Source organism: Mytilus galloprovincialis, chromosome 9, assembly GCF_965363235.1.
Source record: "Mytilus galloprovincialis chromosome 9, xbMytGall1.hap1.1, whole genome shotgun sequence".
Lineage (NCBI taxonomy): Eukaryota > Metazoa > Mollusca > Bivalvia > Mytilida > Mytilidae > Mytilus > Mytilus galloprovincialis.
This window is the reverse complement of record NC_134846.1, coordinates 94,249,096-94,276,076: the sequence shown is the minus strand read 5'-3', so window position 1 is coordinate 94,276,076 and position 26,981 is coordinate 94,249,096. Positions and strand designations below refer to the sequence as shown.

The 26,981-nt window shown below is 32.9% G+C and overlaps 2 protein-coding genes across 4 annotated transcripts in view; both read right to left on the bottom strand.

Moving 5' to 3' along the window:
• Positions 1 to 268: 268 nt before the first annotated feature.
• LOC143046415 (uncharacterized) lies at positions 269 to 20,972 on the bottom strand. 2 transcript variants are annotated; one of them, XM_076219574.1, is made up of 5 exons: positions 20,520 to 20,972; positions 4,676 to 4,831; positions 3,199 to 3,213; positions 980 to 1,181; positions 269 to 661 (listed from the first exon to the last, which is right to left on the bottom strand). In XM_076219574.1, the coding sequence occupies exons 1-5, from the start codon at positions 20,757 to 20,759 to the stop codon at positions 555 to 557; spliced, it is 720 nt and encodes a 239-aa protein (XP_076075689.1). In that variant the 5' UTR covers positions 20,760 to 20,972; the 3' UTR covers positions 269 to 554. The 2 variants fall into 2 exon arrangements, with proteins under 2 accessions (XP_076075689.1, XP_076075690.1); XM_076219575.1 differs by lacking the exon at positions 3,199 to 3,213 and having other exon boundaries at positions 20,520 to 20,963.
• Positions 20,973 to 26,149: 5,177 nt separating this feature from the next.
• Positions 26,150 to 26,981, bottom strand: part of LOC143046414 (lysosomal alpha-mannosidase-like) — a 64,147-nt gene continuing 63,315 nt past the window's right edge. For both annotated transcript variants that reach the window (XM_076219573.1, XM_076219571.1), the window contains exon 26: positions 26,150 to 26,395. In XM_076219573.1, the coding sequence (XP_076075688.1) occupies positions 26,268 to 26,395 (128 nt within the window). In that variant the 3' untranslated portion in view covers positions 26,150 to 26,267. The remainder of the gene's footprint in view (positions 26,396 to 26,981) is intronic.

Sequence of the window (26,981 nt, the reverse complement as noted above, 5' to 3'; positions counted from 1 at the left end):
TATTCCCGTGCTTGTATTTCCTATCATGATTTTTTTGATAGAGGGTTTGCTCACAAGGAAGCTATAAACCAAGAGTTCCAAATGGTGAAGATGAAGAAATATAAAGAAGAACTATGTAAGATATAAAGGTCAATAGTTTTTCATTAACATAAAGAAGGCGATGTGGTAAGATTACCAATGAGAAAACTATCAGTATCAACCAAAGTTCCAAGTCGAGATTGGTTGAGTGTTGTTTGTCTAACATTGAAGGACTAACACAACACAATGCTAGTACATTATTATGCTTTAATATCAAAACATTAATGTTCATCCATTTCATATATACACTGTACAGACACAATTGTAATAAATATCTAAATTGCACAAAATAAAACGAGTAATTGACAGTATCTTTACTTATTTTGATTCGCTAGTAATCTGATGTCGTAGTTGACACAGATAAATGCCGTAACAGAATCAACAAAGTATGGAATAAGATCTATCTGTACACCGACTGTCATGTAAATCAACAGAGTATAAAATAACATCTGCCTGTACACCGACTGTCATATAAGTCAACAGAGTATGGAATAAGATCTGTCTGTACACCGACTGTCATATAAATGTCTGTTTCCTGATGTTCGTTTATTGTCTTCCTTCCATGCTAATCCTGTCTCCTCCCCTACAAAAGTAAGAAAACTTTTTATTTTTATGAACGGGTAGAAACAACTTATCAGCTATCACCAATGTAGGATATTTTTAAAAATGAAAAAAATAATTCTGAGTAGCGTTGACCAATAACTAACCTGTGAGTATATTATAACTTTCTCCGATTTGATATATTCTGGGTAACCTTGACCTATAACTATAATCTGTGAGTATATTATAACTTTCTCTGATTGAATATATTCGGGGTAACCTTGACAAATAACTAATCTGTGAGTAAATTATTATTCTCTCTGATTGGATATATTCGGGGTAACCTTGACCTATAACTAACCTGTGAGTATATTATAACTTTCTCTAATTGGATATCCTCTAGGTACACCGGGCCCTAGCAGATTCCCTAATTTATTATGTGTCCTATTGTATTGTGTGAAGTAACTCTGTGGAGACTGATCCGGTTTGACAACTTTCTTCATATCTCCACCCTCAGTCTGGTCGATTCTGTTTCTCAGTGATATCATGTGAAGTCTATTCGCCTGTAATATAATAAACAAGTAAACTGTGAGTATTTCAAGCAAATCACATTCACAATTTCAATGGAATGAAACTTAAAATTTTAAGAAATTAATTGTAAATGAACATGAAATGTGTTGTGACGTCTCACGATGAAATCCGGTATATGTAGTGAAGTTTATAGAGCCCGTAAATTTAGATAGGATCCATATAAACTCAGTGTTTCTTTAAATATACATATTCTTAAAGGTTAACAATTAAAAATAATCATTAAAATCTCTAAATATTGTTTTCATTGGTACTTACATTTTTTTTTCTCAAGTAAATCAAATATATTGTACAGCAAAATCGATATATAATAAAGGAATGTTATGAGTGTTTCAAAAAACAATGTTTTTGTTTTCGAAATTTAAAACATAACTAGATATATATTGCTATGTATATATAGCAATATATATAACCAGGAGAAACACTAAAAGAACTGTTAACCAGCAACCCGAAAACGGTGGCAAACTTTATCATAGACTGTTTAAGGATAAGACAAGATTTTATATAAACATGTTTACTTTAACAAAACTACACGACGTAAAAACTGTAAAACTTAATATTTTATATCAAATAAAATGTAGCTATACATGTATAATAATGTTTTAAAATGACAGTGCTTCGTAAGCCTATAAGGCTGGCTGAAAATAACAATGTTCATATCATATGTATTATATAATGGCAATTCAGGTTGCACTTTAATAAATTATTTGTTCATTCATTTCCTATCCATACCGACAACTTATATTTTGTCCTTGCACAATTAAGGTTGTGAGTTTTTCTCTGTTTACGACGTCTATACTAAATCCGTTTGACGTACACGTACTGATTGGAGTATATGATTTATTTATAAGTTGTTGTTGGCTTTGAGTCTATTGTTTTTATGTCGGTTGCTTTTGTGCGTCTTTCCGATTTGTTGAGTTAAGTCAATTGCTTGTTGTGTTTTCAATTTGTTATTGTGATGTGTGGTTACACCGCTGTCCAAGGTTGGATGGAGGGATGAGCGCTCTTAAATTTGTTTAAGCACACCACACCAAGGCACAAACCTATAGTTCAGTTGTCTTTGTTGGTTCTTGTGTCATAATTTTTTTCCATAAATTATTTTGTTCTAGATTGGATCCTTTGTTTGTCTCATTTCTATTTGTTTCACAGTTTTTCGAGTCCGACCTTTTTTAAGCGATTAAACAGATATCTTTTTTATTTTTATTTTATATCAAAGATGTTGACATCTCTTACCACTTTCTATCACCAATAATATATTTCTAACATCTTGTGATTAAACCCTCTACCAAACAGTAAATATTCATCAATGTTCTTTTATCAACTTTACCGATGCTTGTCCTGACAATCTGTTTGAATGTTGTTATTAATTCAAGCCTATTCGATATTTGGAATGATTTTTTGTTTTGTTGAAAAGTTTTTACGGTAAATTAATTGATAGGTTGATGTCTGACCTAATCTGCCACCAGACACACACACATACATTGAAGGCCGTACATTGACCTTTAATGGTTTACTTTTTTTAAATTGTTTTTTGGATGGAGAGTTGTCTCGGCACTCACACCACATCTTCCTATATCTATCTAATTTTGGTGAACATAAAGCGGCGCCGTCGCTTACTGGTATTTTAAAAAGGTTTCTCCGCTATTTACTTAGTAGAAGTTATTCTTGTGTCTGCATATTGACCAAGTTTATTTTAGACTCACTTTAAGCTTCAGACAAAGTTTACCTTGCATTTGCCAACCGACAAAACAGACATAAAAATGAAAAGAAATAAATGTAAATGTAATTTAAAGTGAACCTATTAACAGTATTGTATATCGACAATACATTACAGCGATCTGATTGTGAATTTTTAGAGCGTGATAAATGAACATTGGCGATAAAATGACTACTTAAATGTACGTTAACATTATGTAATAACTGTGTGCAAATAAAATGGTTTCCTTTACAACCTGCATTACAACAAACAAGTCCCAGACAAATTATACATACCGGTAATTGATCAGTCTATAGTCACAGAACAAATACACAGTTATATTAGTACATGATTTACAACATTTAATTCAATACATGTAATAAGAAGATAAATTTATGGCACGGACAGACCTAGGCAATGATTCAGTTTCTAATTAGTCACTTTTAATCCGGAGGGGGGGGTGGGGGGGGGGAAGGTTAATAGGGAGAATGTCGCGACGGCTTTTAATAGAGACTATTTTGCGAATGCTTTTCGTCAGACTTAGTAGTTATCCATTCTAAATTTTATCTTAGCTACAAATCACGCAATATAATATACTGTACTGGTTTTACTCATTGTTGAAGGCCTAAGATGACCTCTACGTCAGTTAGTTGTCTCATTACAAAACAAACAACACCTTCTTATCTATTATATTGGGGCGTCACTTTCGTTTTGCGTTAAGTTATTCACTTAGTCAGTGTCGTTTACTCGTAGTCTCTCATAACTCTTTTTAGAGTGGCTCTTGTATGTTTTATAATGTTGTTTTAGCAACTGTCTGTATGTTTTATATAATGAAGAGGTGAGACTTAAATAAAATATTGTCCTGTCTATGATTTTTTTTTATGAAAAGAGTGACAGTCTAGTAGTGAACTAACCAATATCAATTGTTGCACAAGTCCCTATTTAGTGTTAATTCATCAGCCCCTTATCATCGTTTGTTTTGGTTATCAAAAAGTGTGTCCCTCCCTGTCTTTACAAAAAGCCATAAACGCTCAAAGACAATATGAGGTTGTCTTCAATTATTCTTGAAGAGACTGAAGATTGATATACGAATGAAAAAAGTCCACTCATTATCTTGATATGGTTCATTGTTATAAAACTAGTAGGTCTAGCTCAGTAAAACCCGGGTCATCCCAGAAACTCCTCGTGTAAAGTGTATTCAGTTGGCCAAAGCAGAAACACATAGCCAATATCCCGTTGATCCACCAGTTACCATGTTTCTCGCTTCCCTAAACCTAAAGAGACTCACATTTTCTTTATCCGTGAATCTCTAACTTTGTTCTTGTTTCCCAAACAGAAATGTTTAAGTGCACTGGGCAACAACTGGTGAGCCACACGCAAGTTACAGCCCTGCGACCATGACGGACACAATGAACTTAGGGTCAAAATCACTTAGAATCATTTGAACCTAAATGTTCGGATAATTTAAAATTGATCAATTTATAACTAACTACCTTAATGGGTAATTGTTTGACACAAAGACCATAAATAATAAAATTATTTTACAATTAAGCTTTTAACATTTTATAGCAAAATTGACGAACATAAAATTAGCTGGTCTTCCTTCGAACTTTTATCTTATGAAATTTTAAGATTTTTGCTATTCCAAACTTAAGGTCTAGCGTGTACTTTATGGTTAGTTGCTTTACGTCCAGTGGCAAATAGTCATGTTTATTCCGGACAAGGGTGTCAAGCCCACGCACATGGTATTTATTTGATTGGACGATTACTTACAGGTACAATATCTTTCTCTCTGTAGGTACCAGTGTAATCTGTATCCCAGCCCCGCTTATCATCGGAAGGATGGGCCATTTTGATCTGAGAACGGTGCATAGACGGACATAAAGGTGGCCGTCGTACTGGGTTTAAACTTTTACTCCCGCTGAAATACTGAAAGAAAAAAGTACAAATATCTTACTGAAGCATTGTGGCATAAATGTACAGATCTAGATTAAACCTGATATTACTTCATAAAAAATAAGAAGATGGGATAAGATTGTCAATGAGATAACTCTCCACAAGAGACGAAATGACACAGAAATTAACAACTATAGGTCACCGGACGGCTTTCAACAATGAGCAAAACCCATACGGCAGCGTCAGCTTTAAAGGGTCCCGAAATAACAAATGTAAAACAAATCAAACGAGAATACTAACGGCCTGGTAAATGTACAAAATCATGAACGAAAAACAAATATGCTAATACACAGCATCAAACAACGACCAATGAATTACAGACTCTTTCCTTGGGACAGGCACACACAGAAGGTTCGTATGGTCAATCATTTTTTTTTTTGGGGGTTAGATGCGGACTGATCGCAGTCGTAATATTTTAAAATTTTGACATGAAGTTTATTTGAAATGATTTATCAAATAGAATTCAGTCCCAAAATATTATCAGAGAGCTTTCTGTAAGAATAATTCAGGGTTACATTAATTTTTTTTCAACTGCTACATATAGTGTTGACAAAACAATTACTATCAAATATATAAAATATCACAATGGATTCGTCTTCAAGTTGTTAAGTATTTTCTAATAATATTAAGATATAATTCTTTTTTAATACTGCTAATCTTCAACCACCACTTTGTTGTTAAAAGTTTGAACAAAATATAAATTTGAATCAGCAGAATTTTAAACATGACAATCCTTCAAAGGAAGATATTGAATTGTTTCTATAATATTCATCATACAAGAACCCTTCCGAGTGGAAAAATATCACGGTAGATTGGGTAACCTTGAAAAATAATAAAAGAATGAATACAGTTTTGCAGAAGTCTTACCTCCTCCGTGGTTTCCATTTTATATCCTTGATAGGATTAAGAACGATTTGTTGTAATCCGTATTTTACCAAAGTAATATGAATATTAAGGTATATATTTAATCTGTAATACGTTTAAAATGTGTTAAAAACATAAACACGTCTAAACCTATTCATGGATCAATTTTTAAGTGATATGTAAATTTCCATTATTGGTATACTTATTAAAGTTTTCTATCACGATGTCTAAACGAGCAGGTTACACTTTAAATAATACGATCATCTCTCCTTCTGACGAGAAAGTTTGTGTGCTGCATTCCAATCGAGAAGATTGTACCATAGGCTTTTCTTGTCATGGTCAGAATTATACGGGTATATATTCATATAAATCACGCCGTCCTGCACATGCATGAATAATTTGCCACTGGACGTTAAGCATCCAACAATTAATCAATCAAGTTACAAACAAAAAATGTGTTGACGAGATGATAAACAATGAAGTTGTTACGTTTCATTTTAAAGACTTGTTTGAACTATTTAAGGAAAGAATATACCATTGAGTAAACAACATTTGTCTCGCTTTCTGTAACATTCCTTTAAGGCGAGACAAACAACGCTATTATTTGTAGACATAATTCGCGGTTCAGTCGCTTTTGCTGTCGTTAAACTTGGTGTTATTGAGCTTTGAAGAGAATGATATGAGAATTATATTATTATTTTGTGAAGAAATATGTTTGATATGAAATATGGACAGAGTGTGATTTCATTACAACATGAATCAAATTGATAATTGCATGTGCAATAAAAACAGATAAACAGCCTAGCAACATCTCAATTTAGACATATTAAATATCTTTTGATATGCATTTATCCATTCATTTTGATTGAGATTTAATGATATATTAAATGTCCTAATTGATATAACTATTGACTCTATAGAGGACATTAAATAAGAAATGTTGTATTTTAAATTAAATGCAGAAACATAAACCATTTATAAAATAATTTGTAAAGCGAAAATCAATCGTTCTACGTGTAAGAAGACACACAAATAGCATAAACCTAGCTGGTTGATTGATCGGTTGATTCGTTAATTGTTGGTTGGTAGGTTCGTTGGTTTGTTTGTATGTTCGGTTGTTCGTTCGTTCGTTGTGGGTTCGTTGGTTCATTTACGTTCGTTAGTCCATTTACGTTCGTTCGTTCGTTGTGGGTTCGTTGGTTCATTTACGTTCGTTAGTTCATTTACGTTCGTTCGTTCGTTCATCAATTATCAAGTTATTCCTTGCTCTTTCCTTTGTTCATTTATTCATTCATGCATTATAAGCGATAGACAACCAACAGTTCATTAACGATCTTAAACAATAGGCATATGTCCTATTTAAAAGGTCAACCCCTGAACTACCAGACAGCCGAGTCACATATATTAACATATAATCCTTTTTTTTTATCTTACAAACTACATGTAGAATTTGTATATAAAATAAATCAATGTGTAACTGTGTGAGATGACTTAAGTTATCGATGATATTGAACTAACACTTCATTTCTGAAGAGATCATAAACTGCCTTGTCAAGATAAAAATAACCATCTTCATAGCATAGTAACAATGGCATGACGTTTTGTAAGGGGACGGAAGCGTTTTACTTATATTTTAGTTACATGGCATGATTTAAGTTTTATAATGAGTGAAGCGTTTTACTTATATTTCTGTTACAAACTCGTGTATGTACATGTATGACGAGGTCGTGTGGGTCTATACAAAGTGTTACTTGTTGAGTTTAAGTTGAGGTTCTAAAGAGCCTGTGTCACACTGCTAGGTATATGTGCGCCTCCAACAATGGAAATTCTCCATCATTGTAGACTGCATTTTAATTCATGACTAAAATCTCCTTTTTTTTTGTTAATTTTGTATTGGGGGTAAAAAAAAATCGTTTTACAGTTTAACTGGTTGCTTAACGTCCACCAATCAATCAATCAATCTATCGTCTCCAAAAGCAAAAAGGTTAAACTTCGTTATTTAAGGGCAATAACTCCTATATCATCAACTATTTCATCATGTTCATCTATGCTGATCATTTTGTAAATCTAGTTTAGCTGACCATGTAAATTTAGTTTAGCTGACCATGTAAATCTAGTTTAGCTGACCATGTAAATCTAGTTTAGCTGACCATGTAAATCTAATTTAGCTGACCATGTAAATCTTGTTTAGCTGACCATGTAAATCTAGTTTAGCTGACCATGTTTTCCTTTTTATTAAAAGTGTCTTTTATCTTTTGTATTCTTTAAGATAATAAGCAACACATGAATAATAGTCGGAATGGTCATTCAAGGGCAATGACTCCTTCATGGATGTCAACTGACAATTTTGGCTATGTTGACTTATTTGTAGATCTTTTCTCATTTTTGCCTTTTTAATTTTATATTTGTCTATTATAACTTTGAACACAATAGGCAACTAGTATAGGGCATTGTATAGCTCTAACAAGAAGTCGACTGACAATTTCCGCCATGTCTTGCTGTCAGTGTTAGTGCGAGAACAAGAAGTCGACTGACAATTTCCGCCATGTCTTGCTGTCAGTGTTAGTGCGAGAACAAGAAGTCGAATGACAATTTCCGCCATGTCTTGCTGTCAGTGTTAGTGCGAGAACAAGAAGTCGACTGACAATTTCCGCCATGTCTTGCTGTCAGTGTTAGTGCGAGAACAAGAAGTCGACTGACAATTTCCGCCATGTCTTGCTGTCAGTGTTAGTGCGAGAACAAGAAGTCGACTGACAATTTCCGCCATGTCTTGCTGTCAGTGTTAGTGCTAGTTCATCATGTAAAATATAGTATAAAAAGGGAAGGTATACTTCTAAATCCTGAAAGGATGACAAAAAATATGAGGCAGTCCTGGGATTCAGCGTTCTAAAGGATTTTTCAAACGGCAACTCGAATTTAATTGACTTAATGTAAATATTGATATGAGATATATACTTGTCTTTTGTTTGATTTATATGTGGAAAGTAAACACCACAAGTACAAATTATTTATTAATCCGGTCATTCAACATTGTGACAAATGATTTAAATGTATATTTTGTATTTACCGTCATCGCTTAATTCGATCAATTCCAAACAATGGTCTTCATACTCATATTAGAACTGAAAACGGATTGAATTCGCGATTATCTCTTCCTACTCGCTGAGACCTAATGTTTCAGAGTTGTTATATTCTATTTGTAATCCTGAAAAGGGGTACACAGAAAGACATTAAAACACCAACAGCTATGTTAAAATATTCTTTTCAGTGTTTTTGATGATTCATTTTTATTTATTTTTCTAATACTTTTATATTCTATTTACTTTAGCTAAAGAAGATTTTGACAGTGATTTCATGAGAGGTAGTTTTGATAAAAAAAAAAAGTAATTAAACTTTTCAAAACTAAATTTATCGAATTCAATAATGGGTTTAAGGTTTTAAATGCAAGAAATCAACAACGTATAAAATTTCACCATTAACGTTGAAAAATCATTAACATCTAAATGATATCATAGAAATCGGTTTAATTGAATGTTATCTTATTTTAATGGGTTATAGATCATGTTAGTCGTAGAGTTATACAGATTATTTAATAAAATGAATGGGAAAAAGGGGGTAACTATCCAAAGTATTACACTTTACAACATATCTCAGAAACTACCAGCAACCAATTTGGGAAATTTGATGCAAGCATAGACAAACAACAAACAACGGCCAAGACGTATTATAGATAGTCTTACTGAGCACAGTGGGGTTAACACAGTTTTTCCTGTGGCAACCCTATGAAAGGCCGATCATGTCAAAAACCCGATAAAGTAACGCGTTAACATTTAACGCGATAAAATCACATTTAACGCGATAAATACAGTTTTAACGCGTTAAAACGAGATTTTAACGCGTAAAGAAATAATTATATTTAACGCGTTAAACTTTGCAATTATCAAGTTTGGGATTTAACCCGTAGGTGAAAAAAGACGTTTATCGCGATAAAATACCCGTCGCACTGGCCACATGTGTCATAATCAATCACATTAACGCGTTAAATTCAACACAATTACGTTGCTACGATACATTTAATTTACTTTAACGCGTTAAATTCAACACAATTACGTTGCTACGATACATTACTTTAACGCATTAAAACATCATTTAACGCGTTAAAATATTATTTAACGCTTTAACGCGTTCAAACATCATTTAACGCGTTAAAACATCGTTTAACGCGATAAAAACATCGTTTAGCGCGATAAAACATCGTTTAACGCGATAAAACATACTATAACGCGTTAAAACATCATTTAACGCGTTAAAATATCATTTAGCGCGTTAAAATATCATTTAACGCGTTAAAATATCATTTAACGCGTTAAAACATCTTTTAATGCGTTAGAACATCGTTTAACATTTAACGCGTTAAAACATCGTTTAACGCATTAGAACATCGTTTAACGCGATAAAACATCGTTTAGCGCGATAAAACATCGTTTAACGCGTTAAAACATCATTTAACGCGTTAAAAAATAATTTAATGCGTTAAAACATCATTTAACGCGTTAATACATCGTTGAACACGATAACACATCGTTTAACGCGATAAAACATTGTTTAACGCGTTCAAACATCATTTAACGCGTTAAAACATCATTTAACGCGTTAAAATATCATTTAACGCGTTAAAACATCATTTAACGCATTATAACATCGTTTAACGCGATAAAACATCGTTTAGCGCGATAAAACATCGTTTAACGCGATAAAACATCGTTTAATGCGTTAAAACATCATTTCACGCGTTAAAATGTCATTTAACGCGTTTAAACATCGTTTAACGCGATAAAACATCGTTTAACGCGATAAAACATCGTTTAACGCGATAAAACATCGTTTAACGCGTTAAAACATCATGTAACGCGTTAAAATATCGTTTAACGCGTTAAAACATCATTGGATGTAGTTATGAAATAATGTTGTTAACGAATACTATGATCTTTTCGCATCTTTTGGATTATCGTGGTGTCCTGGACATTACAGAAGAGGAGGATATTCATGGTGTATATTCGGAACGCTTCCTTTCCGATTCAGTCGACGGTTACGCTTGCTTTCTGATACACATAACGCTTGCTTTCAGATTTATATTGACGAAGTAGCAGGTGACACCACTTTGTGATGGACAATACTTAAATCAGATGGTAAATGGCGTTCCCTCTTGTATTTCACGGAACACTAGAAATATTTTTCTTGATAAAGATGTAACGCATGTCATCATAAAAATTACAAATCACGTCATAAACGGTCCCACAAATGCAACACTTTGTAGGATGGAACAAAAGAATATATTTCTTTCGTCTTAAACTGTTTAATACATTGAAAATAAACCCGGGTTTCAAATCCTATATTTATTTTTCTTTCATTGATATTCTTCAGTTTTTCGAAATTTATTAAATCTAACCATTAATGCTCTTTTTAAAAAATCACAGAAAACACTTTCTTTCAGATTGTTTACTTTTAGCGTCATTCTAGCAAAGCATTACTTTCCGATTTTCAGGAAACGATTTCTTTCAGATTGAACGATTCGCAAATAATTGGTTCCCATGCAGACTATATTTTTTTGTTTTTGAAATTAATGTATTAACACCTAATGACATAGCGGCGGTAACAAGTCAAATTATGGTCAGGCTTGATCAGCAACGGGATATTTCACTTCAATTAAATATTATAAAATAAAGATCGAAATTCCACACCCATTACATTGAGCTTATTCGTTTTCGTCACACTTGATGGAATAAAATAAAATAAACAATAAAACGAAATCCTGAAAATAACCACATACAAAAAGATGTTATAATCAAAGTACTGAAGTACTGAACATCGGATGACCGCAAGTTACAAGCACTTGTTTAAAAAGAAAATCGCATTTCTGTACCTGAAAGTGAGGTGAATGTACATAAATATATTATTTTTTTCTGAGACAAGTTTGTGCGTGGATTGTGAATAAATGACACCAAAATAACAACCAAGTATTTGTAGTGCTACAAATCAGTTCACTATATTTGTTGTTATATGTTATATTTATATTTGTATATAACAGTTTCATGAATAAAATGACTGAATAAATAGTCAACGATTATTCTTACAGGGCGATGGATCATGTAATATTATTGTGTACACTACAAAATATAATATATAACAAGTCAAAAAGGGTACAACATCACCATAAAATAACTATAAAATGAACAAATATTAGATATTTCGGTAATACAGTTTCATGTATATATATATAATAATAATAATTTGCATCCATTTGTATATCATTATATTCTACTATTCTAATATTAGTGCAGTGCAAGTGCATGGTGGAAACTCTGCTGTACTTTTAATAATTCGAGTAGACATTCATATTTTTACGCAAAACTTTCTTGAGATATTCTGAAGAATGCGTTTATACAATTTTTCTGTACGTGGAATGCTTTTTATCCTTACATATACAGTCCGCTGAGAGTAAAGCACCTCCTAAATATACCTGGTAGTGTTTTTTTTTTTTAACTATTTGAAAATATTTATAAATGTTCGGTGTTAATTATTGCCTTTAACATGCATGTTCATTACTTTAGGAATATTTATCAAAAAGTAATATTCATACGATGAATACATAATCTTTCAATCAGTTTAATTCAGGTCTGGAGCTGGCATATTAGTTAACTGCTAGTAGTCTGTTTTTATTTATGTATTATTGTCATTTTATTTATTTTCTTTTATCTTCTGACATCGGACTCGGACTTCTCTTGAACTGAATTTCAATGTGCGTATTGTTATGCGTTTACTTTTCTACATTGGCTAGCGGTATAGGAGGAGGGTTGAGATCTCATAAACATGTTTAACCCCGCCGAGATTTTGCGCCTGTCCAAAGTCAGGAGCCTCTGGCCTTTGTTAGACTTGTATGATTTTGAATTTTAGTTTCTTGTGTATATTTCCGGAATCTTAAAGTAAGCATTACTCTCGATATCATTGGAAAGCAAGCGTTCTGAATATATACGGTGATAATGAAGATATTACATTTCATCTTCCTCACACGATTAAACCATTCTCCAAAATAGCAAACACGGTTTGTTAACTGAAAACCATACAAGTTCCAATGTCCTATTTGTAACAGGTATCTTAAACAACATACTACCAAAATCAAGTGCTTCAAATGAAACATACCACAACAAACACAAGAAGACCAATGAAGACGATTACATTTTATCACACTCGGGAATGAATTACAGCATTCAACATGTTGGCTTGGCTCACACCGAACAGCAAGGTAAAAAGGGTCTTAAAAAAGACCAGTGTATAACCATTCATACAGGAAAATCAACGATCTAATCTATAACAAAAAAATGAAAAACACTTATGAAGCACATCGAAAAACGACAATCACGGTACCAGATACCTGACTTAGGACAGGTGCAAACAAATGCAGTGTGTTTACACGTTTTAATAGGCACCAACCTTTACCTTTATCAACTTGAAACAATAGTTTAATATCACAACGTAGGAAGACACACTTTAAAATATCAACTGAAATGGCTTTACTCAATCAAATGACATTTAACCAAACTAGTGAAGATACACTGAACGAATAAATTTGTTCTATGACTCAATGTAAATACAAAATAAAACAATGGGTTTAGAGTCGAACAATATCAGAAAGACACTCATGACCTTGAACAAAATTCAGGACTGATAACGGACAGAAAAACGGACCGAGAGAGAGACAGTCTTTTTCAGCTTTACAGGAAGGGTATTACTAATAGCGCGACAGTCTTTTTTAGCTTTACAGGAAGGGTATTAATAATAGCGCGACAGTCTTTTTTAGCTTTACAGGAAGGGTATTAATAATAGCGCGACAGTCTTTTTTAGCTTTACAGGAAGGGTATTAATAATAGCGCCCAATTTAGGAAGGGGGGATAAATAGTCTGTTTTCCGAACATGCCATATTACAGAACAACACAGTATTTAGAGGTAAAAATGTCGAAAATGAATGATGATTGCGTGGCGGAAAAAAAAGACTTAGTAAGTAGTAAAAATAAAGAATAACATCCTCCTTCCCAAATGGGTATCAAATGGTCATCCTCTTACTTTTGGCACATATTCATTACCTTATTGGACCTGGTTTACTAGATGCTCGATGCATGCTCTTAAGAGCCTCTTGTTTTAAACATGTTCACAATTCACACACGATTGCTAGCTGATAAATTCATATACATACCAGGATTGAAATTTTGTATTTGAGCCAGACGAACGTTTCGTCTACATAAGACTCATCAATGACGCTCATCAATGACGCCAGAATAAAAAAAAGCCTCGGTTATCTGACAGGCATCCGTGTAACAATATCCGATTGTAATGTTTAACTGAGGTATGGTTGATAGATATAGTAAAGATATGTCATGTTTTCACCGTCTGCAGAAAAGGAATTCACTTGTAGAGACTTATGCAAGCATACGCCAAACTACCATTTATGGTAAACCCTAATGTCAGATATATACATCAAAAGATGCAAAAAAGACCAAGTAAAGTATCTGAAAAACCTGACATATAAACAAAATTTATTCAAGACGAAGTGTAAAGACAGGTTGACAAATGTTAAATCTAGATGGCCTTTTATAAACATGATCAGTCCATATATATACATATGAAAAGTAAGCTTAAATTAAATTAAACGTTGCTTTAAACACGTTACATTAGCTTTTAACGCTGTAAAATAGCAGGTAACGAGTTAAAGATTCATTTGACGCGTTTAAGTTGCATTTAACGCGTTAATGTTGCATTTAACGCGTTAAAGTTGCATTTAACGCGTTAAAGTTGCATTTAACGCGTTAAAGTTGCATTTAACGCGTTAAAGTTGCATTAAACACGTTAAAGATGCATTTAACGCGTTAAAGTTGCTTTTAACGCGTTAAAGTTGCTTTTAACGCGTTAAAGTTGCATTTAACGCGTAAAAGTTGCATTTAACGCGTTAAAGTTGCATTTAACGCGTTAAAGTTGCATTAAACGCGTTAAAGATGCATTTAACGCGTTAAAGTTGCTTTTAACGCGTTAAAGTTGCATTTAACGCGTTAAAGTTGCATTTAACGCGTAAAAGTTGCATTTAACGCGTTAAAGTTGCATTTAACGCGTTAAAGTTGCTTTTAACGCGTTAAAGTTGCATTTAACGCGTTAAAGTTGCTTTTAACGCGTAAAAGTTGTATTTAACGCGTTAAAGTTGCATTTAACGCGTTAAAGTTGCATTTAACGCATTAAAGTTGCATTTAACGAGTAAAAGTTGCATTAACCTTCTTTTAACGCGTTAAACCCTCTTTTAACACGTTAACCCTTCATTTAACGCGTTAATTCTTATTTTTACGCGATAAGTAATTTATGACGATTATATTAAAAATGTGCTGAAAATCAATAAACTTTATCGCGTTAATTGACAAAGTTATGACACATGTGGCCATTTCATTTAGTAAGTTTCGAGTAAAATCTGACGTCTTAAATCGTTGTTATGGCGAAAGATGAAAGTATTTTCGGTAATTTTTTGTAGTTTTGTGCTTAACGCGTTAAATAATTAAATAACGCGTTAAAAAATATTTAAACGCGTTATCGGGTTTTTGACATAAACGGCCTTTCATACAACCCTCCCACCTTTGTACGTTAAAGAGGAGATTTGGTGTAATCATGACACGAACTAATACTTCTAGAGGTCAACAATAGACTGTTTTATGATTAAAATATCCCCTCTATATCGCCCGAGTGGTCAACAATAGACTGTTTTATGATTAAAATATCCCCTCTATATCGCCCGAGAGGTCAACAATAGACTGTTTTATGATTAAAATATCCCCTCTATATCGCCCGAGAGGTCAACAATAGACTGTTTTATGATTAAAATATCCCCTCTATATCGCCCGAGAGGTCAACAATAGACTGTTTTATGATTAAAATATCCCCTCTATATCGCCCGAGAGGTCAACAATAGACTGTTTTATGATTAAAATATCCCCTCTATATCGCACGAGAGGTCAACAATAGACTGTTTTATGACTCCCGCCATATGCAACTATTCCAGTCATAATTAGGTTCGATAACTCTGTATGTGACTGGTTTAATTATGGTTATGTAAAATGTACTGGTTACCCAAGTAATAATTTCAAAATATATATATATATATAGATATTGCATCTTTGTTTCAACCCATCCGTGGTTTCCTTTCGTTGATATAAAATATTATCATAAAATGATTTCATAAACAATCGTATAATACTAATATATATATAAGTCTTGTCAAAATTTACATCGTGATTAGGTCACGTTGCCATGTTTGTTTTGTTTGATCACGTTGATGACTTAATTAATATCTCCACAATCTTGCTTTATCCTTAATTATCATACGAGTTACAATAACGTGTCATATTTAATTGCAATACAAACAGTTAAATCTTATTGAATTATTTGCATGTGTAAACTAAGTGTCGAACATCCTCTACGTTTGAAATTATTTGGTCGCCATTTTGTTAGAATGTAGGACAGAAAGTCCGTTTACCTTTTGTTATATGTAACTTCGAAATTTTATCAAAACAAATAGCATGTATCCACTTTCACAGAGGGAAATAGTGTTTAAATATATGCTGCATTAAGGTAAGACAATTATTGAAAAGACATGCATCTAACAATTTTACGATTTTCATCGTACAAATCTTCAAAAATATATATGTCCATGTCGCCCCACGCTATCAATGTTCTAAACTGCATGGTCGGTGCATGTAAATCTTTATTTTTAGTGTGAGAGACTGTTTCTAATAAATATATTGAAGAATATGTGAAAAAAGAAATTTCTTAAGTACAAAAAGACACACTTTGATAAATATTTGAAATATTACTTTTTGATTTATAACTAAATGAATACCGGCATGTCGTGTCGTTATGAACCTTCAACAGTGTCCGCCATTTTGAAAATATTGCTGAAGACTGCAAAAATATGAACTTTTCAAACAAATTTCGAAGCAAAAAACAAAATTAAAGTACATGGAGGAAAATACATGGAGGAAGATTCACATAGGGCGTAATATGCACCAATGAGAAGAGTTGTGCCATAAGGCCATAAGATTGAGGAGCAAAAAGTTTAATACCTGAACTGATATGGTTTGCCATTTACTTTAAATAAATATGTTGTCGATCTTTTTAGAGGTTGGAAGGATATAAGTAACAATAAATTAATTGAGAAAATTGATTTTACAAAAAGGTCCCATTGAAATTTTGTCAAGTTTTAACGAAGATGTCAACGGAGGCTGTGTGGCTATGTCACCTCAATTTTCAAACTTATTTCGAAGCAGGAAATCATATTTCTGAACTGAAACTTAAAACATATTTAATTGTAAAAATTTATAAACTGTAAAACGCGGGGTTGGAAGGAAAAATATACTTTATAACAAAAAAGTTATGACCGTTTTATCTATGTACCCCGTTCACTTTCATTGATAATCTATCGGCCATTAATGATATACAACAGAAGTGTAAAAGTCACGTGATGACGGAGATAGTTGGATAAGTTAAAATATCCCCTCTATATCACCCGAGAGGTCAACAATAGACTGTTTTATGATTAAAATATCCCCTCTATATCGCCCGAGAGTTCAACAATAGACTGTTTTATGATTAAAATGTCCCCTCTATATCGCCCGAGAGGTCAACAATAGACTGTTTTATGATTAAAATATCCCCTCTATATCGCCCGAGCTTAAAAAAGTCGTAACTGGTAATATCGCCTCAGTCACTGGTATAAAAGAGATAATCGTAACTGGAATTACGATTATCCCAATATGGCGACGGCAGATATAGGTAAAATCTTTACAGTCATTTTTCTCAAATGTAGCATGTTTTTGTCAATAGTTACTCAGCTGCAAGGTTTTTCCATACCATAACATCATATTTGAATCGTAACGGTGCACTGGAATTGTCTAAGCGCTTTGAAAATTGCCGTTGAAAAATTCGGGATGATAATCGTAACTCTATGGAATTTTTCTTGTTTGATAATCGTAATTTCTTTATCGGATAATAGTAACTGAAAAATAATAAATGTGTCTTTCAGTATTTCAATGGTATTTTGTGTGTGAAAATGCAAATATCCAGTTAATTGATGACAAATTTACTTATATATCTCGATTTATGGGCGTTTTTCAACAATAACCATGATTTCATGTCCCAGCCACTCTAAAAAAAAAGTGTTTGATCTTTACAAGGGATTTTTTTGTGCAGTCAGTACATGGAATTAAATTTAACATTTTTAAGCAAAGAAACATACTATTTTTAGAGGGACTAATAAGCTACTGATTCCTGAATGATTCAAAATAACCAAAATGGCATGTCCCGAGACGCCCTAATCAATATTCATTCTCAATGTTTGAAAGACATGCTTTTATAACGGCAGTTTAATTGTGTAAACAACAGAGAGCCTTGAATCACACAGTAGTCACCGAACAGCAAGTATAAATGGCCCCAAAAATTACTAGCGTAAACCATTCAAATGAGAAAATCAACGTCTAATCAAGGATTTTTATAGTGACATGACAGTCACTATACAAATCCTTGGTCTAATCTATATAAAAACAAGAAACGAGAAACACTTATGAACCACACCAACAAACGACAACTACTGAACATCAGATTCCTGACTTAGGATAAACAAATGCTGCGGGTTTAAACGTTTTAATGGTACCAAACATTCATCCTTATCTAAACCTAGGTGTAACATCACACCATAGAAAGACACACTATAAATATCAATTGGAATGGCTTACAAAAAGACGTAGGAACACAAATGAACATACACTGAACGTATAAATGTGATCTATGATACAAGTAAATACAAAGGTGATAAAAATAAATACCATAGGAGGTTAACGGTACAAAAGAATGAAATTTGAATCATTTTACAGTGGGAGGTTAACGGCACTATAGAATGAAATTTGAATCATTTTACACTGGGAGGTTACGTTACTATAGAATGTTATTTGAATCATTTTACAGTGGGAGGTTAACGGTATTATAGAATGAAATTTGAATCATTTTACAGTGGGAGGTTAATGGTTCTATAAAATGAAATTTGAATCAGACATAAGGAGGTTAACGGTTCTATAGAATGAAATTTGAATCATTTTACAGTGGGAGGTTAACGTTACTACAGAGTAAAATTTGAATCATTTTACAGTGGGAGGTTAACGGTTCTATAAAATGAAATTTGAATCATTTTACAGTGGGAGGTTAACGGTACTATCAAATGAAATTTGAATCATACATAAGGAGGTTAACGGTACTATAGAATAAATATTCACTGTTAGAGGTCGAATGCACCATAGAATTAAACGTGGATCAGGTGAACGGATCCATAGAATAAAAGTGAATCGCATAATCATAGTACGAGGTTAACGGAGTATTAGAAAAAAAAGTGAACCACACAGTAGGATGTAGACTTGCTACAATTCCCTTTCTGATATTTCTCTCTTACTAATTTATATGTTTACTGATAAGTGCCAGCCTACTGATTGCCCTTGGAGAATGCAGATGTCAGTATAATTGTAATCTCCTAGTTATAGCAGTAAAATTATTAAAGGGGCAAAATTGAAAAAATAATAATAATTAGGAAGGGACATGTAGCAAGTCTAAGTAGGATGTTAACGGTACCATTTAAAATAAACTGTTGACACAGACATATGTATCGTCTATTGGCATACAATTCATAAAAAAAAACCAATCTGATGTACAGCAACATTGTTTATTAATCTAGTCACTGGACCGTAATTTAGTTGGTATTGCGGTCTATAAATGCTCGACAAACTGAGATGCACAGACAGTAATGTAACTTTATAGAAAATATCGCAGAATTCATCAATATAACTTAAGCAGAAAAAGTTGATCATTAAAATTGCTAGTTAATTCAAATCCACTGGACACATGGCCTCGAAATAGTCATCAAACCTATATGAACTGATAACAATGCAACAACATACACAATAGTATTGATCTATCACAAATAGTTCCTATCAAATTAATTTAGTCCTAGATGCATGAAAATTTTGTTAGTTATTACTGGTTTTGAACTAGCTGTCAGCTTTTTCGACTGATTTTTTAGTTCGTTCTAATGTTGTACTGTTACACCACTGTCCGGGCCCAGGCGAGGGGAGGGTTGGGTTCTGCAAACATGGTAACCCCGCCACATTATGTATGTAAGTGCCTGTCCCATGTCTGTCATTCAGTGATTGTCGTCTGTTTCTGTGTTACATATTGTTTTTTTCGTTATTTTTTTTTTGTACATTAATTAGACCGTTAGTTTTCTCGTTTGAATTTATTTTGGTCATTTTGGTGCCTTTTATTGCGGACTATGAGGTATGGACTTTGATCATTGTCGAAGGTCATACGATGACCAAAAGCTGTTAACTTCTATCATTTGGTATCTTGTGAAGAGTTGTCTCATTTGCAATCATATCATATCTTCTTTTTTTATAACACACAACTTAACAATTGTCGACGCCGGAGTCAGAGCATTCAACAACTTTCGTCGCAAGAGAAACAAAAACGTGAATCATTTGAACAGGAGGTTTATGGTATATTATGATAGAAGTGAATGCTACATTGGGAGGTTATTGGTACAATAAAATGAAATGTGGATCATTTGTACTGGAGGTTCACGGTACTATATAGTAGTCTTTGTGGAGGAAGTACTTAATATCTTGTTTTTTTCGAAGGTATCATCATCTTATGACTAATTGAGACTTACCTGGTTAGTTGTAGTTTTATACTCCTCTTGTAAGTTCCACGGTGGTTTGGTTATAGTCAGTGTACTTCTGTGCATGGGTCTTGCACCACGTCCGTAGGTATACGGAGCAGATTTAATCCTATCATTATAACTCGTGGAGGACACTATAGGGTAAATATATCCACCTTCAGTTAATATTGTTGTGGCACATTTTCCTTGTCCGTTACCCAGTACTTTTGGGGTATATGCTTCAGTTTTCATTTTAACATTTACTGGCAAAAACTTTGGCACATAAAAAGAGTATATTTTTGTAGTGTAAATCCCGTCTACATTTTAACTTTACAATCTGATAAAACGACAGTTAAACAATTCCTATTGTAAATTAAATCAAATTTGTGACCTAATGAATTGTCATTACCAAATCAATCGAGTCGGTTATACAGGTGTAGCATGTTTACCTGTTATAAATTAGTTAATACCTGACGACCAAATACTTCCAAAATACCTGTGACGTTTTAACTTTTTTACTAATACTGTCAATTACTAGAGATTGTAGTAAATAATTTAAGAAAACATTTAATATACTTCATTGAATAGATATCCAGGGGAGCTATTGTTTGCTATGTCTGTTTCGTGTATACATTCCGTAATCTGGAATCCGTTATTGATGAATTAATTCGATCTACTCAATTAACTCCATTGTTAATCACCGATATGTCATCAAGGGAATAATCAATGTGTTATTTTAGCTACTGTTACACGAAAGCAATTAAAACTGATATAGATAAAAAAAAATGTTTCAAAATTACAAAGATTTATTTAACAAACATAAAAGTATGTGGTCATTACCTGAATAATCGAGGAACCCAATGATTGATTGATTGTTGCTTAACGTCCAGTGGCAAATATTTCATGCATATTCAGGAAAACAGATAACCATATAAAATTAAGGAGGTATGGAAAACTAAATAACCACTGACCAGGGAGGTTGGGCCTTTTGTTGCCATATAATCTTTTACAAAAAGGTTATATTTGGTATAATCAAAGTACTGACATACTGTTTACTAGATAACTCAAATATCCAATGGTCACAATTCCCATCATCTGTACAGCTAGAAGAAAATAACAGTAGTCTTACCTCCAGTATATCATAGTACATCAGTTTGGTAGGTATTGTGGGAACTATTAGAGATTCAAAAGGGATAACTGAAAACAAAGTGAACGATGCAAGGTACTGCAAACTGGATAATCAATACAATAAATGTTCACATACATTGTCCAGCAGACATCCTGTCGTGACTGGGTCTTCCTACAACACTGGGAAGTGCAGACATCCTGTCGTGACTGGGTCTTCCTACAACACTGGAGAAGTGCAGACATCCTGTCGTGACTGGGTCTTCCTACAAGACTGGGAAGTGCAGACATCCTGTCGTGACTGAGTCTTCCTACAACACTGGAGAAGTGCAGACATCCTGTCGTGACTGGGTCTTCCTACAAGACTAGGGAAGTGCAGACATCCTGTCGTGACTGGTCTTCCTACAACACTGGAGAAGTGCAGACATCCTGTCGTGACTGGGTCTTCCTACAAGACCGGAGAAGTTAAAATGACAATTATTCTATACTCAGGTGTTCCTTACTGGTATGTATACATCTTCAATAAAAATCCATTATGATTGTTTGATACGATATTCATAAATAGCAAAGACCTTAATGGAGTTAATGACCTTTATTAAATGACGACTTTTACAAATATTTAACATGTTTACTTATCATAGTGAAATATGTACTAGAAAGATAGCTTTACAAATAGCCAAAATAGAGCAGCAAAACCAGATCTACATATGATACAAAATTGCCCAAATCGCACAGGAGTTATAGCCCTTGAATTGCAAATTCGAATAATTTTATGAATTTGCCTTTTATTTTGAAACTATTATGGATAGATAGAAATTGAATGACACATTTTAATAATTCTTGGTAATTTGCATTTTGTAATAGTTTGATATAAACTTTGAAAAAAAACTAAAAGGTTCAGCAACACAAGATCTGCAAATAGGTTAGCATAGATGAAATTGTCACTTGTTTTCTTTAAGGAGTTATTACCCTTCAATTGATATTATCCCATCTTTTTGTTCAATGGGCAAAAGCTACAGAAGATAAAACTAGATGTGTTAAAGCGACACAAATGGCCCCGTCTCAAAAATTTGAAAAATCTGCAATTTCGATAACACATGTGGACACAAACATAATGGAAGTCTCACATATTAAAAATCAGCTCATAACTGGAGGCGTATAGAAGAAAATTCCATATAACTGTGATTTTCAACAATTTTTTAAAGTTTTTAACCCTTTTCTGATTTTGGTAACAATTAGCAGAGCGGAACGAAACTTAAACTTGATCTGTTACTCATCATGAGTAACTCACATACCAAAATTTAAACCAATATCTGAGAGCGTTTAGAAAAAAAGTCTGTATAATTGGAGTAACTCACATACCAAAATTTAGTCCAATATCTGAAAGCATTTAGAAAAAAAGTCTGTATATTTGTGATTTTCAACAATTTATCAAATTCCAAAGCCTGTAATTTCGGCAAAAAATAAGCCGAGCGGAACAAAACTTAAACTTGATCTGTAACTCATCTTGGTTAACTCACATGCCAAAAATCAGCCCAATATCTGAAAGCGATTAGAACTAGAGGCTCTAAAGAGCCTGTGTCGCTCTCCTTGGTCTATGTGCATATTTAACAAAGGACACAGATTGATTGATGACAAAATTGTGTTTTGCTGATGGTGATGTGTTTGTAGATCTTACTTTACCGAACATTTTCGGTACTTACAATTTGCTCTATCTATAAAACACTTCGCCCTTTAGATACAGAGGAAATATTTTGTAAAAATTTACAAAAAATTAACAAATTAGTAAAAATTGTTAAAAATTGACTTTAATGGGCAATAGCTCCTTAACGGGTCAACTGACCATTTTGGTCATGGTGACTTATTTATAGATCCTACTTTGCTGAACATTATTGCTGTTTACAGTTTATCTCTATCTATAATAATATTCAAGATAATAACCTAAAAATAGCAAAATTTACTTAAAATTACTAATTCAGGGGCAGCAACCCAACAAACAGTTGTCCAATTCATCTGAAAATTTGAGGGCAGATAGATATTGACTTGATAAACAATTTATCCCCCATGTCAGATTTGCTCTAAATGCATTGGTTTCAGAGTTATAAGCCAAAATCTACATTTACCTATTTTTAGCCATGGTGGCCATCTTGGTTGGTTGGCCGGGTCACAGGACACATTTTAAAAACTAAATACCCTAGTGATGATTGTAGCCAAGTTTGGTTAAATTTGGCCAAGTAGTTTCAGAGGAGAAGATTTTTGTAAAAGTTAACGACTACGGCGGACACCAAGTGATGGGAAAAGCTCACTTGGCCCTTTGGGCCAGGTGATCTAAAAAAGTCTGTATAACTGATTTTCAACAATTTATCAAAGTCCAAAACCTGTAATTTCGGCAAAAATGAGCCGAGCGGAACAAAACTTTAACTTGATCTATAACTCATCATGGTTAACTCACATACAAAAAATCAGCCCAATATCTGAAGGCGTTAAGAAAAAAACTCTGTATAATGGTTTGTTGCGGATTGACGGAATGACGGAATTTGGAAATTACGGAATTAAGGACAAGGGTAAAACTATATGGCACCGACAACTTCTTTGCGGGGCCATAAAAAAACTATACAGAAAACGATCAGCAATATAAGATAACAAAAAAGAGAATTTTAGTCAAATTATATTCTAGTCAATAATATTGGAAAGTGGGCATAATGGAAGAAAGCAGATAGACCTAGCTGAGTGACACCAGCTTTTTACAGTCTCTAGCTTCTCAATCTTGTCATAATCCCATTCTAAGATATTTAATTCTATATAATATAATGAGTTAATCAATAGTTGGTTACTTTGGTTTGATGAGGTTTATATATAATACAATGAGTTAATCAATAGTTTCTTACTTTGGTTTGATGAGGTTTATCTTTATATAATACAATGAGTTAATCAATAGTTGCTTACTTTGGTTTGATGAGGTTTATATATAATACAATGAGTTAATCAATAGTTGGTTACTTTGGTTTGATGAGGTTTATATATAATACAATGAGTTAATCAATAGTTGGTTACTTTGGTTTGATGAGGTTTATCTCTATATAATACAATGAGTTAATCAATAGTTGGTTACTTTGGTTTGATGAGGTTTATCTCTATATAATACAATGAGTTAATCAATAGTTGGTTACTTTGGTTTGATGAGGTTTGTATATAATACAATGAGTTAATCAATAGTTGGTTACTTTGGTTTGATGAGGTTTATATATAATACAATGATTTAATCAATAGTTGGTTACTTTGGTTTGATGAGGTTTATATATAATACAATGAGTTAATCAATAGTTGGTTACTTTGGTTTGATGAGGTTTATCAGTGGTGGACCTAAGAACTAATAAAACTAGAGGCTCTAAAGGGCCTGTGTTGCTCACCTGAGTCTATGGGCATATTAAATAAAGGACACAGATGGAGTCATGACAAAAATTGCGTTTTGGTGATGATGATGTGTTTGTAGATCTTACTTTACTGGACATTCTTGCTGCTTACAATTATCTTTATCTATAATGAACTTGGCCTAGAAGTGACAGTGGAAAATATTTTGTAAAAATTATACAAAAATTTACAAAATTTTTGAAAACTTATAAATTGACAATAAAGGGCAATAACTCCTTAAGGGGGTCAACTGACCATTTTGGTCATGTTGACTTATTTGTAGTTCTTACTTTGCTGTACATAATTGCTATTTACAGTTAATCTCTATCTATAATAATATTCAAGATAATAACCAAAAGTTGCAAAATATTCTTAAAATTACCAATTCAGGTGCAGCAACCCAACATCAAGTTTCCAAATTGGTCTGAAAATTTCAGGGCAGATAGATCTTACCAGATAAACAATTTTAGCCCATGTCAGATTTGCTGTAAATGCTTTGGTTTCAGAGATATAAGCCAAAATCTACATTTTACCCCTATAATCTATTTTTAACCATGGTGGCCATCTTGATTGGTTGGCCTGGACATTGTATACATTTTTAAACTAGATACCCCAATGATGATTGTGGCCAAGTTTGGTTTAATTTGGCCCAGTAGTTTCAGAGGAGAAGATTTTTATAAAAGTTAATGACGACGGATGACAAGTGATGAGAAAAGCTCACTTGGCCCTTCATGCCAGGTGAACGAAAAAAGGGACTGGTTTCATGTGAATAAGGGAACCAAACATTATTTAATACTAATTCCTGATCCATTTCAAATTAATTTGAAGAAATTTGGGCTTGCCACCCACAAACCTTTTTACAGGTATACTGTTCTTCCTAGTAAAAAGATTTTTTATAAAACTGATTATATTTTTTATTTATGTTACCAGTATAAATATTCATTGATTAGATTCAGAGCTATATTGCTATATGAATCCAAGTTTTCCTCCAAGAGTATAAAAATGCATTTTATTCTATAATAACAAAATCAACATTATTTTCTACTGCTTTAATTATTGATGTTTAATCAGTTTTCTAGTGACTGATGAAATAATGAAAGCTCATCAAATATGAAATAATTTATTGATATAAAGAGTATTATCACAGGTTATATTGCACATATCTATATCTATAGGGTTCATAAGTTTTCCTGAGTATGAATACTTTATTTAGTATAGAGATAATTAGCCATTAAAGTCTAAGATAAATGTTTTGATTTCCATTGGGTTCAAAGTTATCTGTGGTAATTTCCCCTTAGAATCAAGTTTCAGTTCTCTATAGATTTGTCTCTCATATGGAATGGTAGGCTCATCTGTAAAATAAAGTTATATGTATACAATGTCAGGTATAACATAACTAGACGATCTAATGAGCCTAAGTTTAGTTGTCACTTGTGTAACTGATACTATTGATGTATTAAAATCATTATATCTATGTTAAACTGTGTACCACTAAAGACATACATCTTAGATTACATCGACACGAACAAGAACCTTTATTATCTATTAGTGCAATTATCAAACATATTCAATTTTATTAAAAAAAAAATCCCATTCAAAAGAAATTATGTTAATATAGTAAAGCAGCCTCATAATATTTTTATCTCTTTAAAATGTTTTGTAATGGAAGCCATAATATAACCCTTAATTTGATATTTAAATCAACTTATATTGGGGTTAAAAAAGGACTCTCTTGTCTATAAAGGTATGTTTTGCAAGTTTTTACTGTCATACAAGTGAGAGGTTTAGCTAGCTATAAAACCAGGTTTAATCCACCATTTTCTACATGAGGAAATGCCTGTACCAAGTCTGTTGATTTCCATTTATTTGATTCACTTATGATTTGCCATTTGATAAGGAACTTTCTGTTTTGTTTGATTCACTTATGATTTGCCATTT

Bases quoted from the DNA above. Each gene is read 5' to 3' on its own strand.
- LOC143046415 (XM_076219574.1), bottom strand. From the start codon at position 20,759: ATGAAAACTGAAGCATATACCCCAAAAGTACTGGGTAACGGACAAGGA. The intron at 4,832-20,519 runs GTAAGTCTCAAT...TTTTTCTTTCAG, and splicing joins ATAAAACTACAACTAACCAG to TATTTCAGCGGGAGTAAAAG. The intron at 662-979 runs GTTAGTTATAGG...TTACTTTTGTAG, and splicing joins AAGTTATAATATACTCACAG to GGGAGGAGACAGGATTAGCA.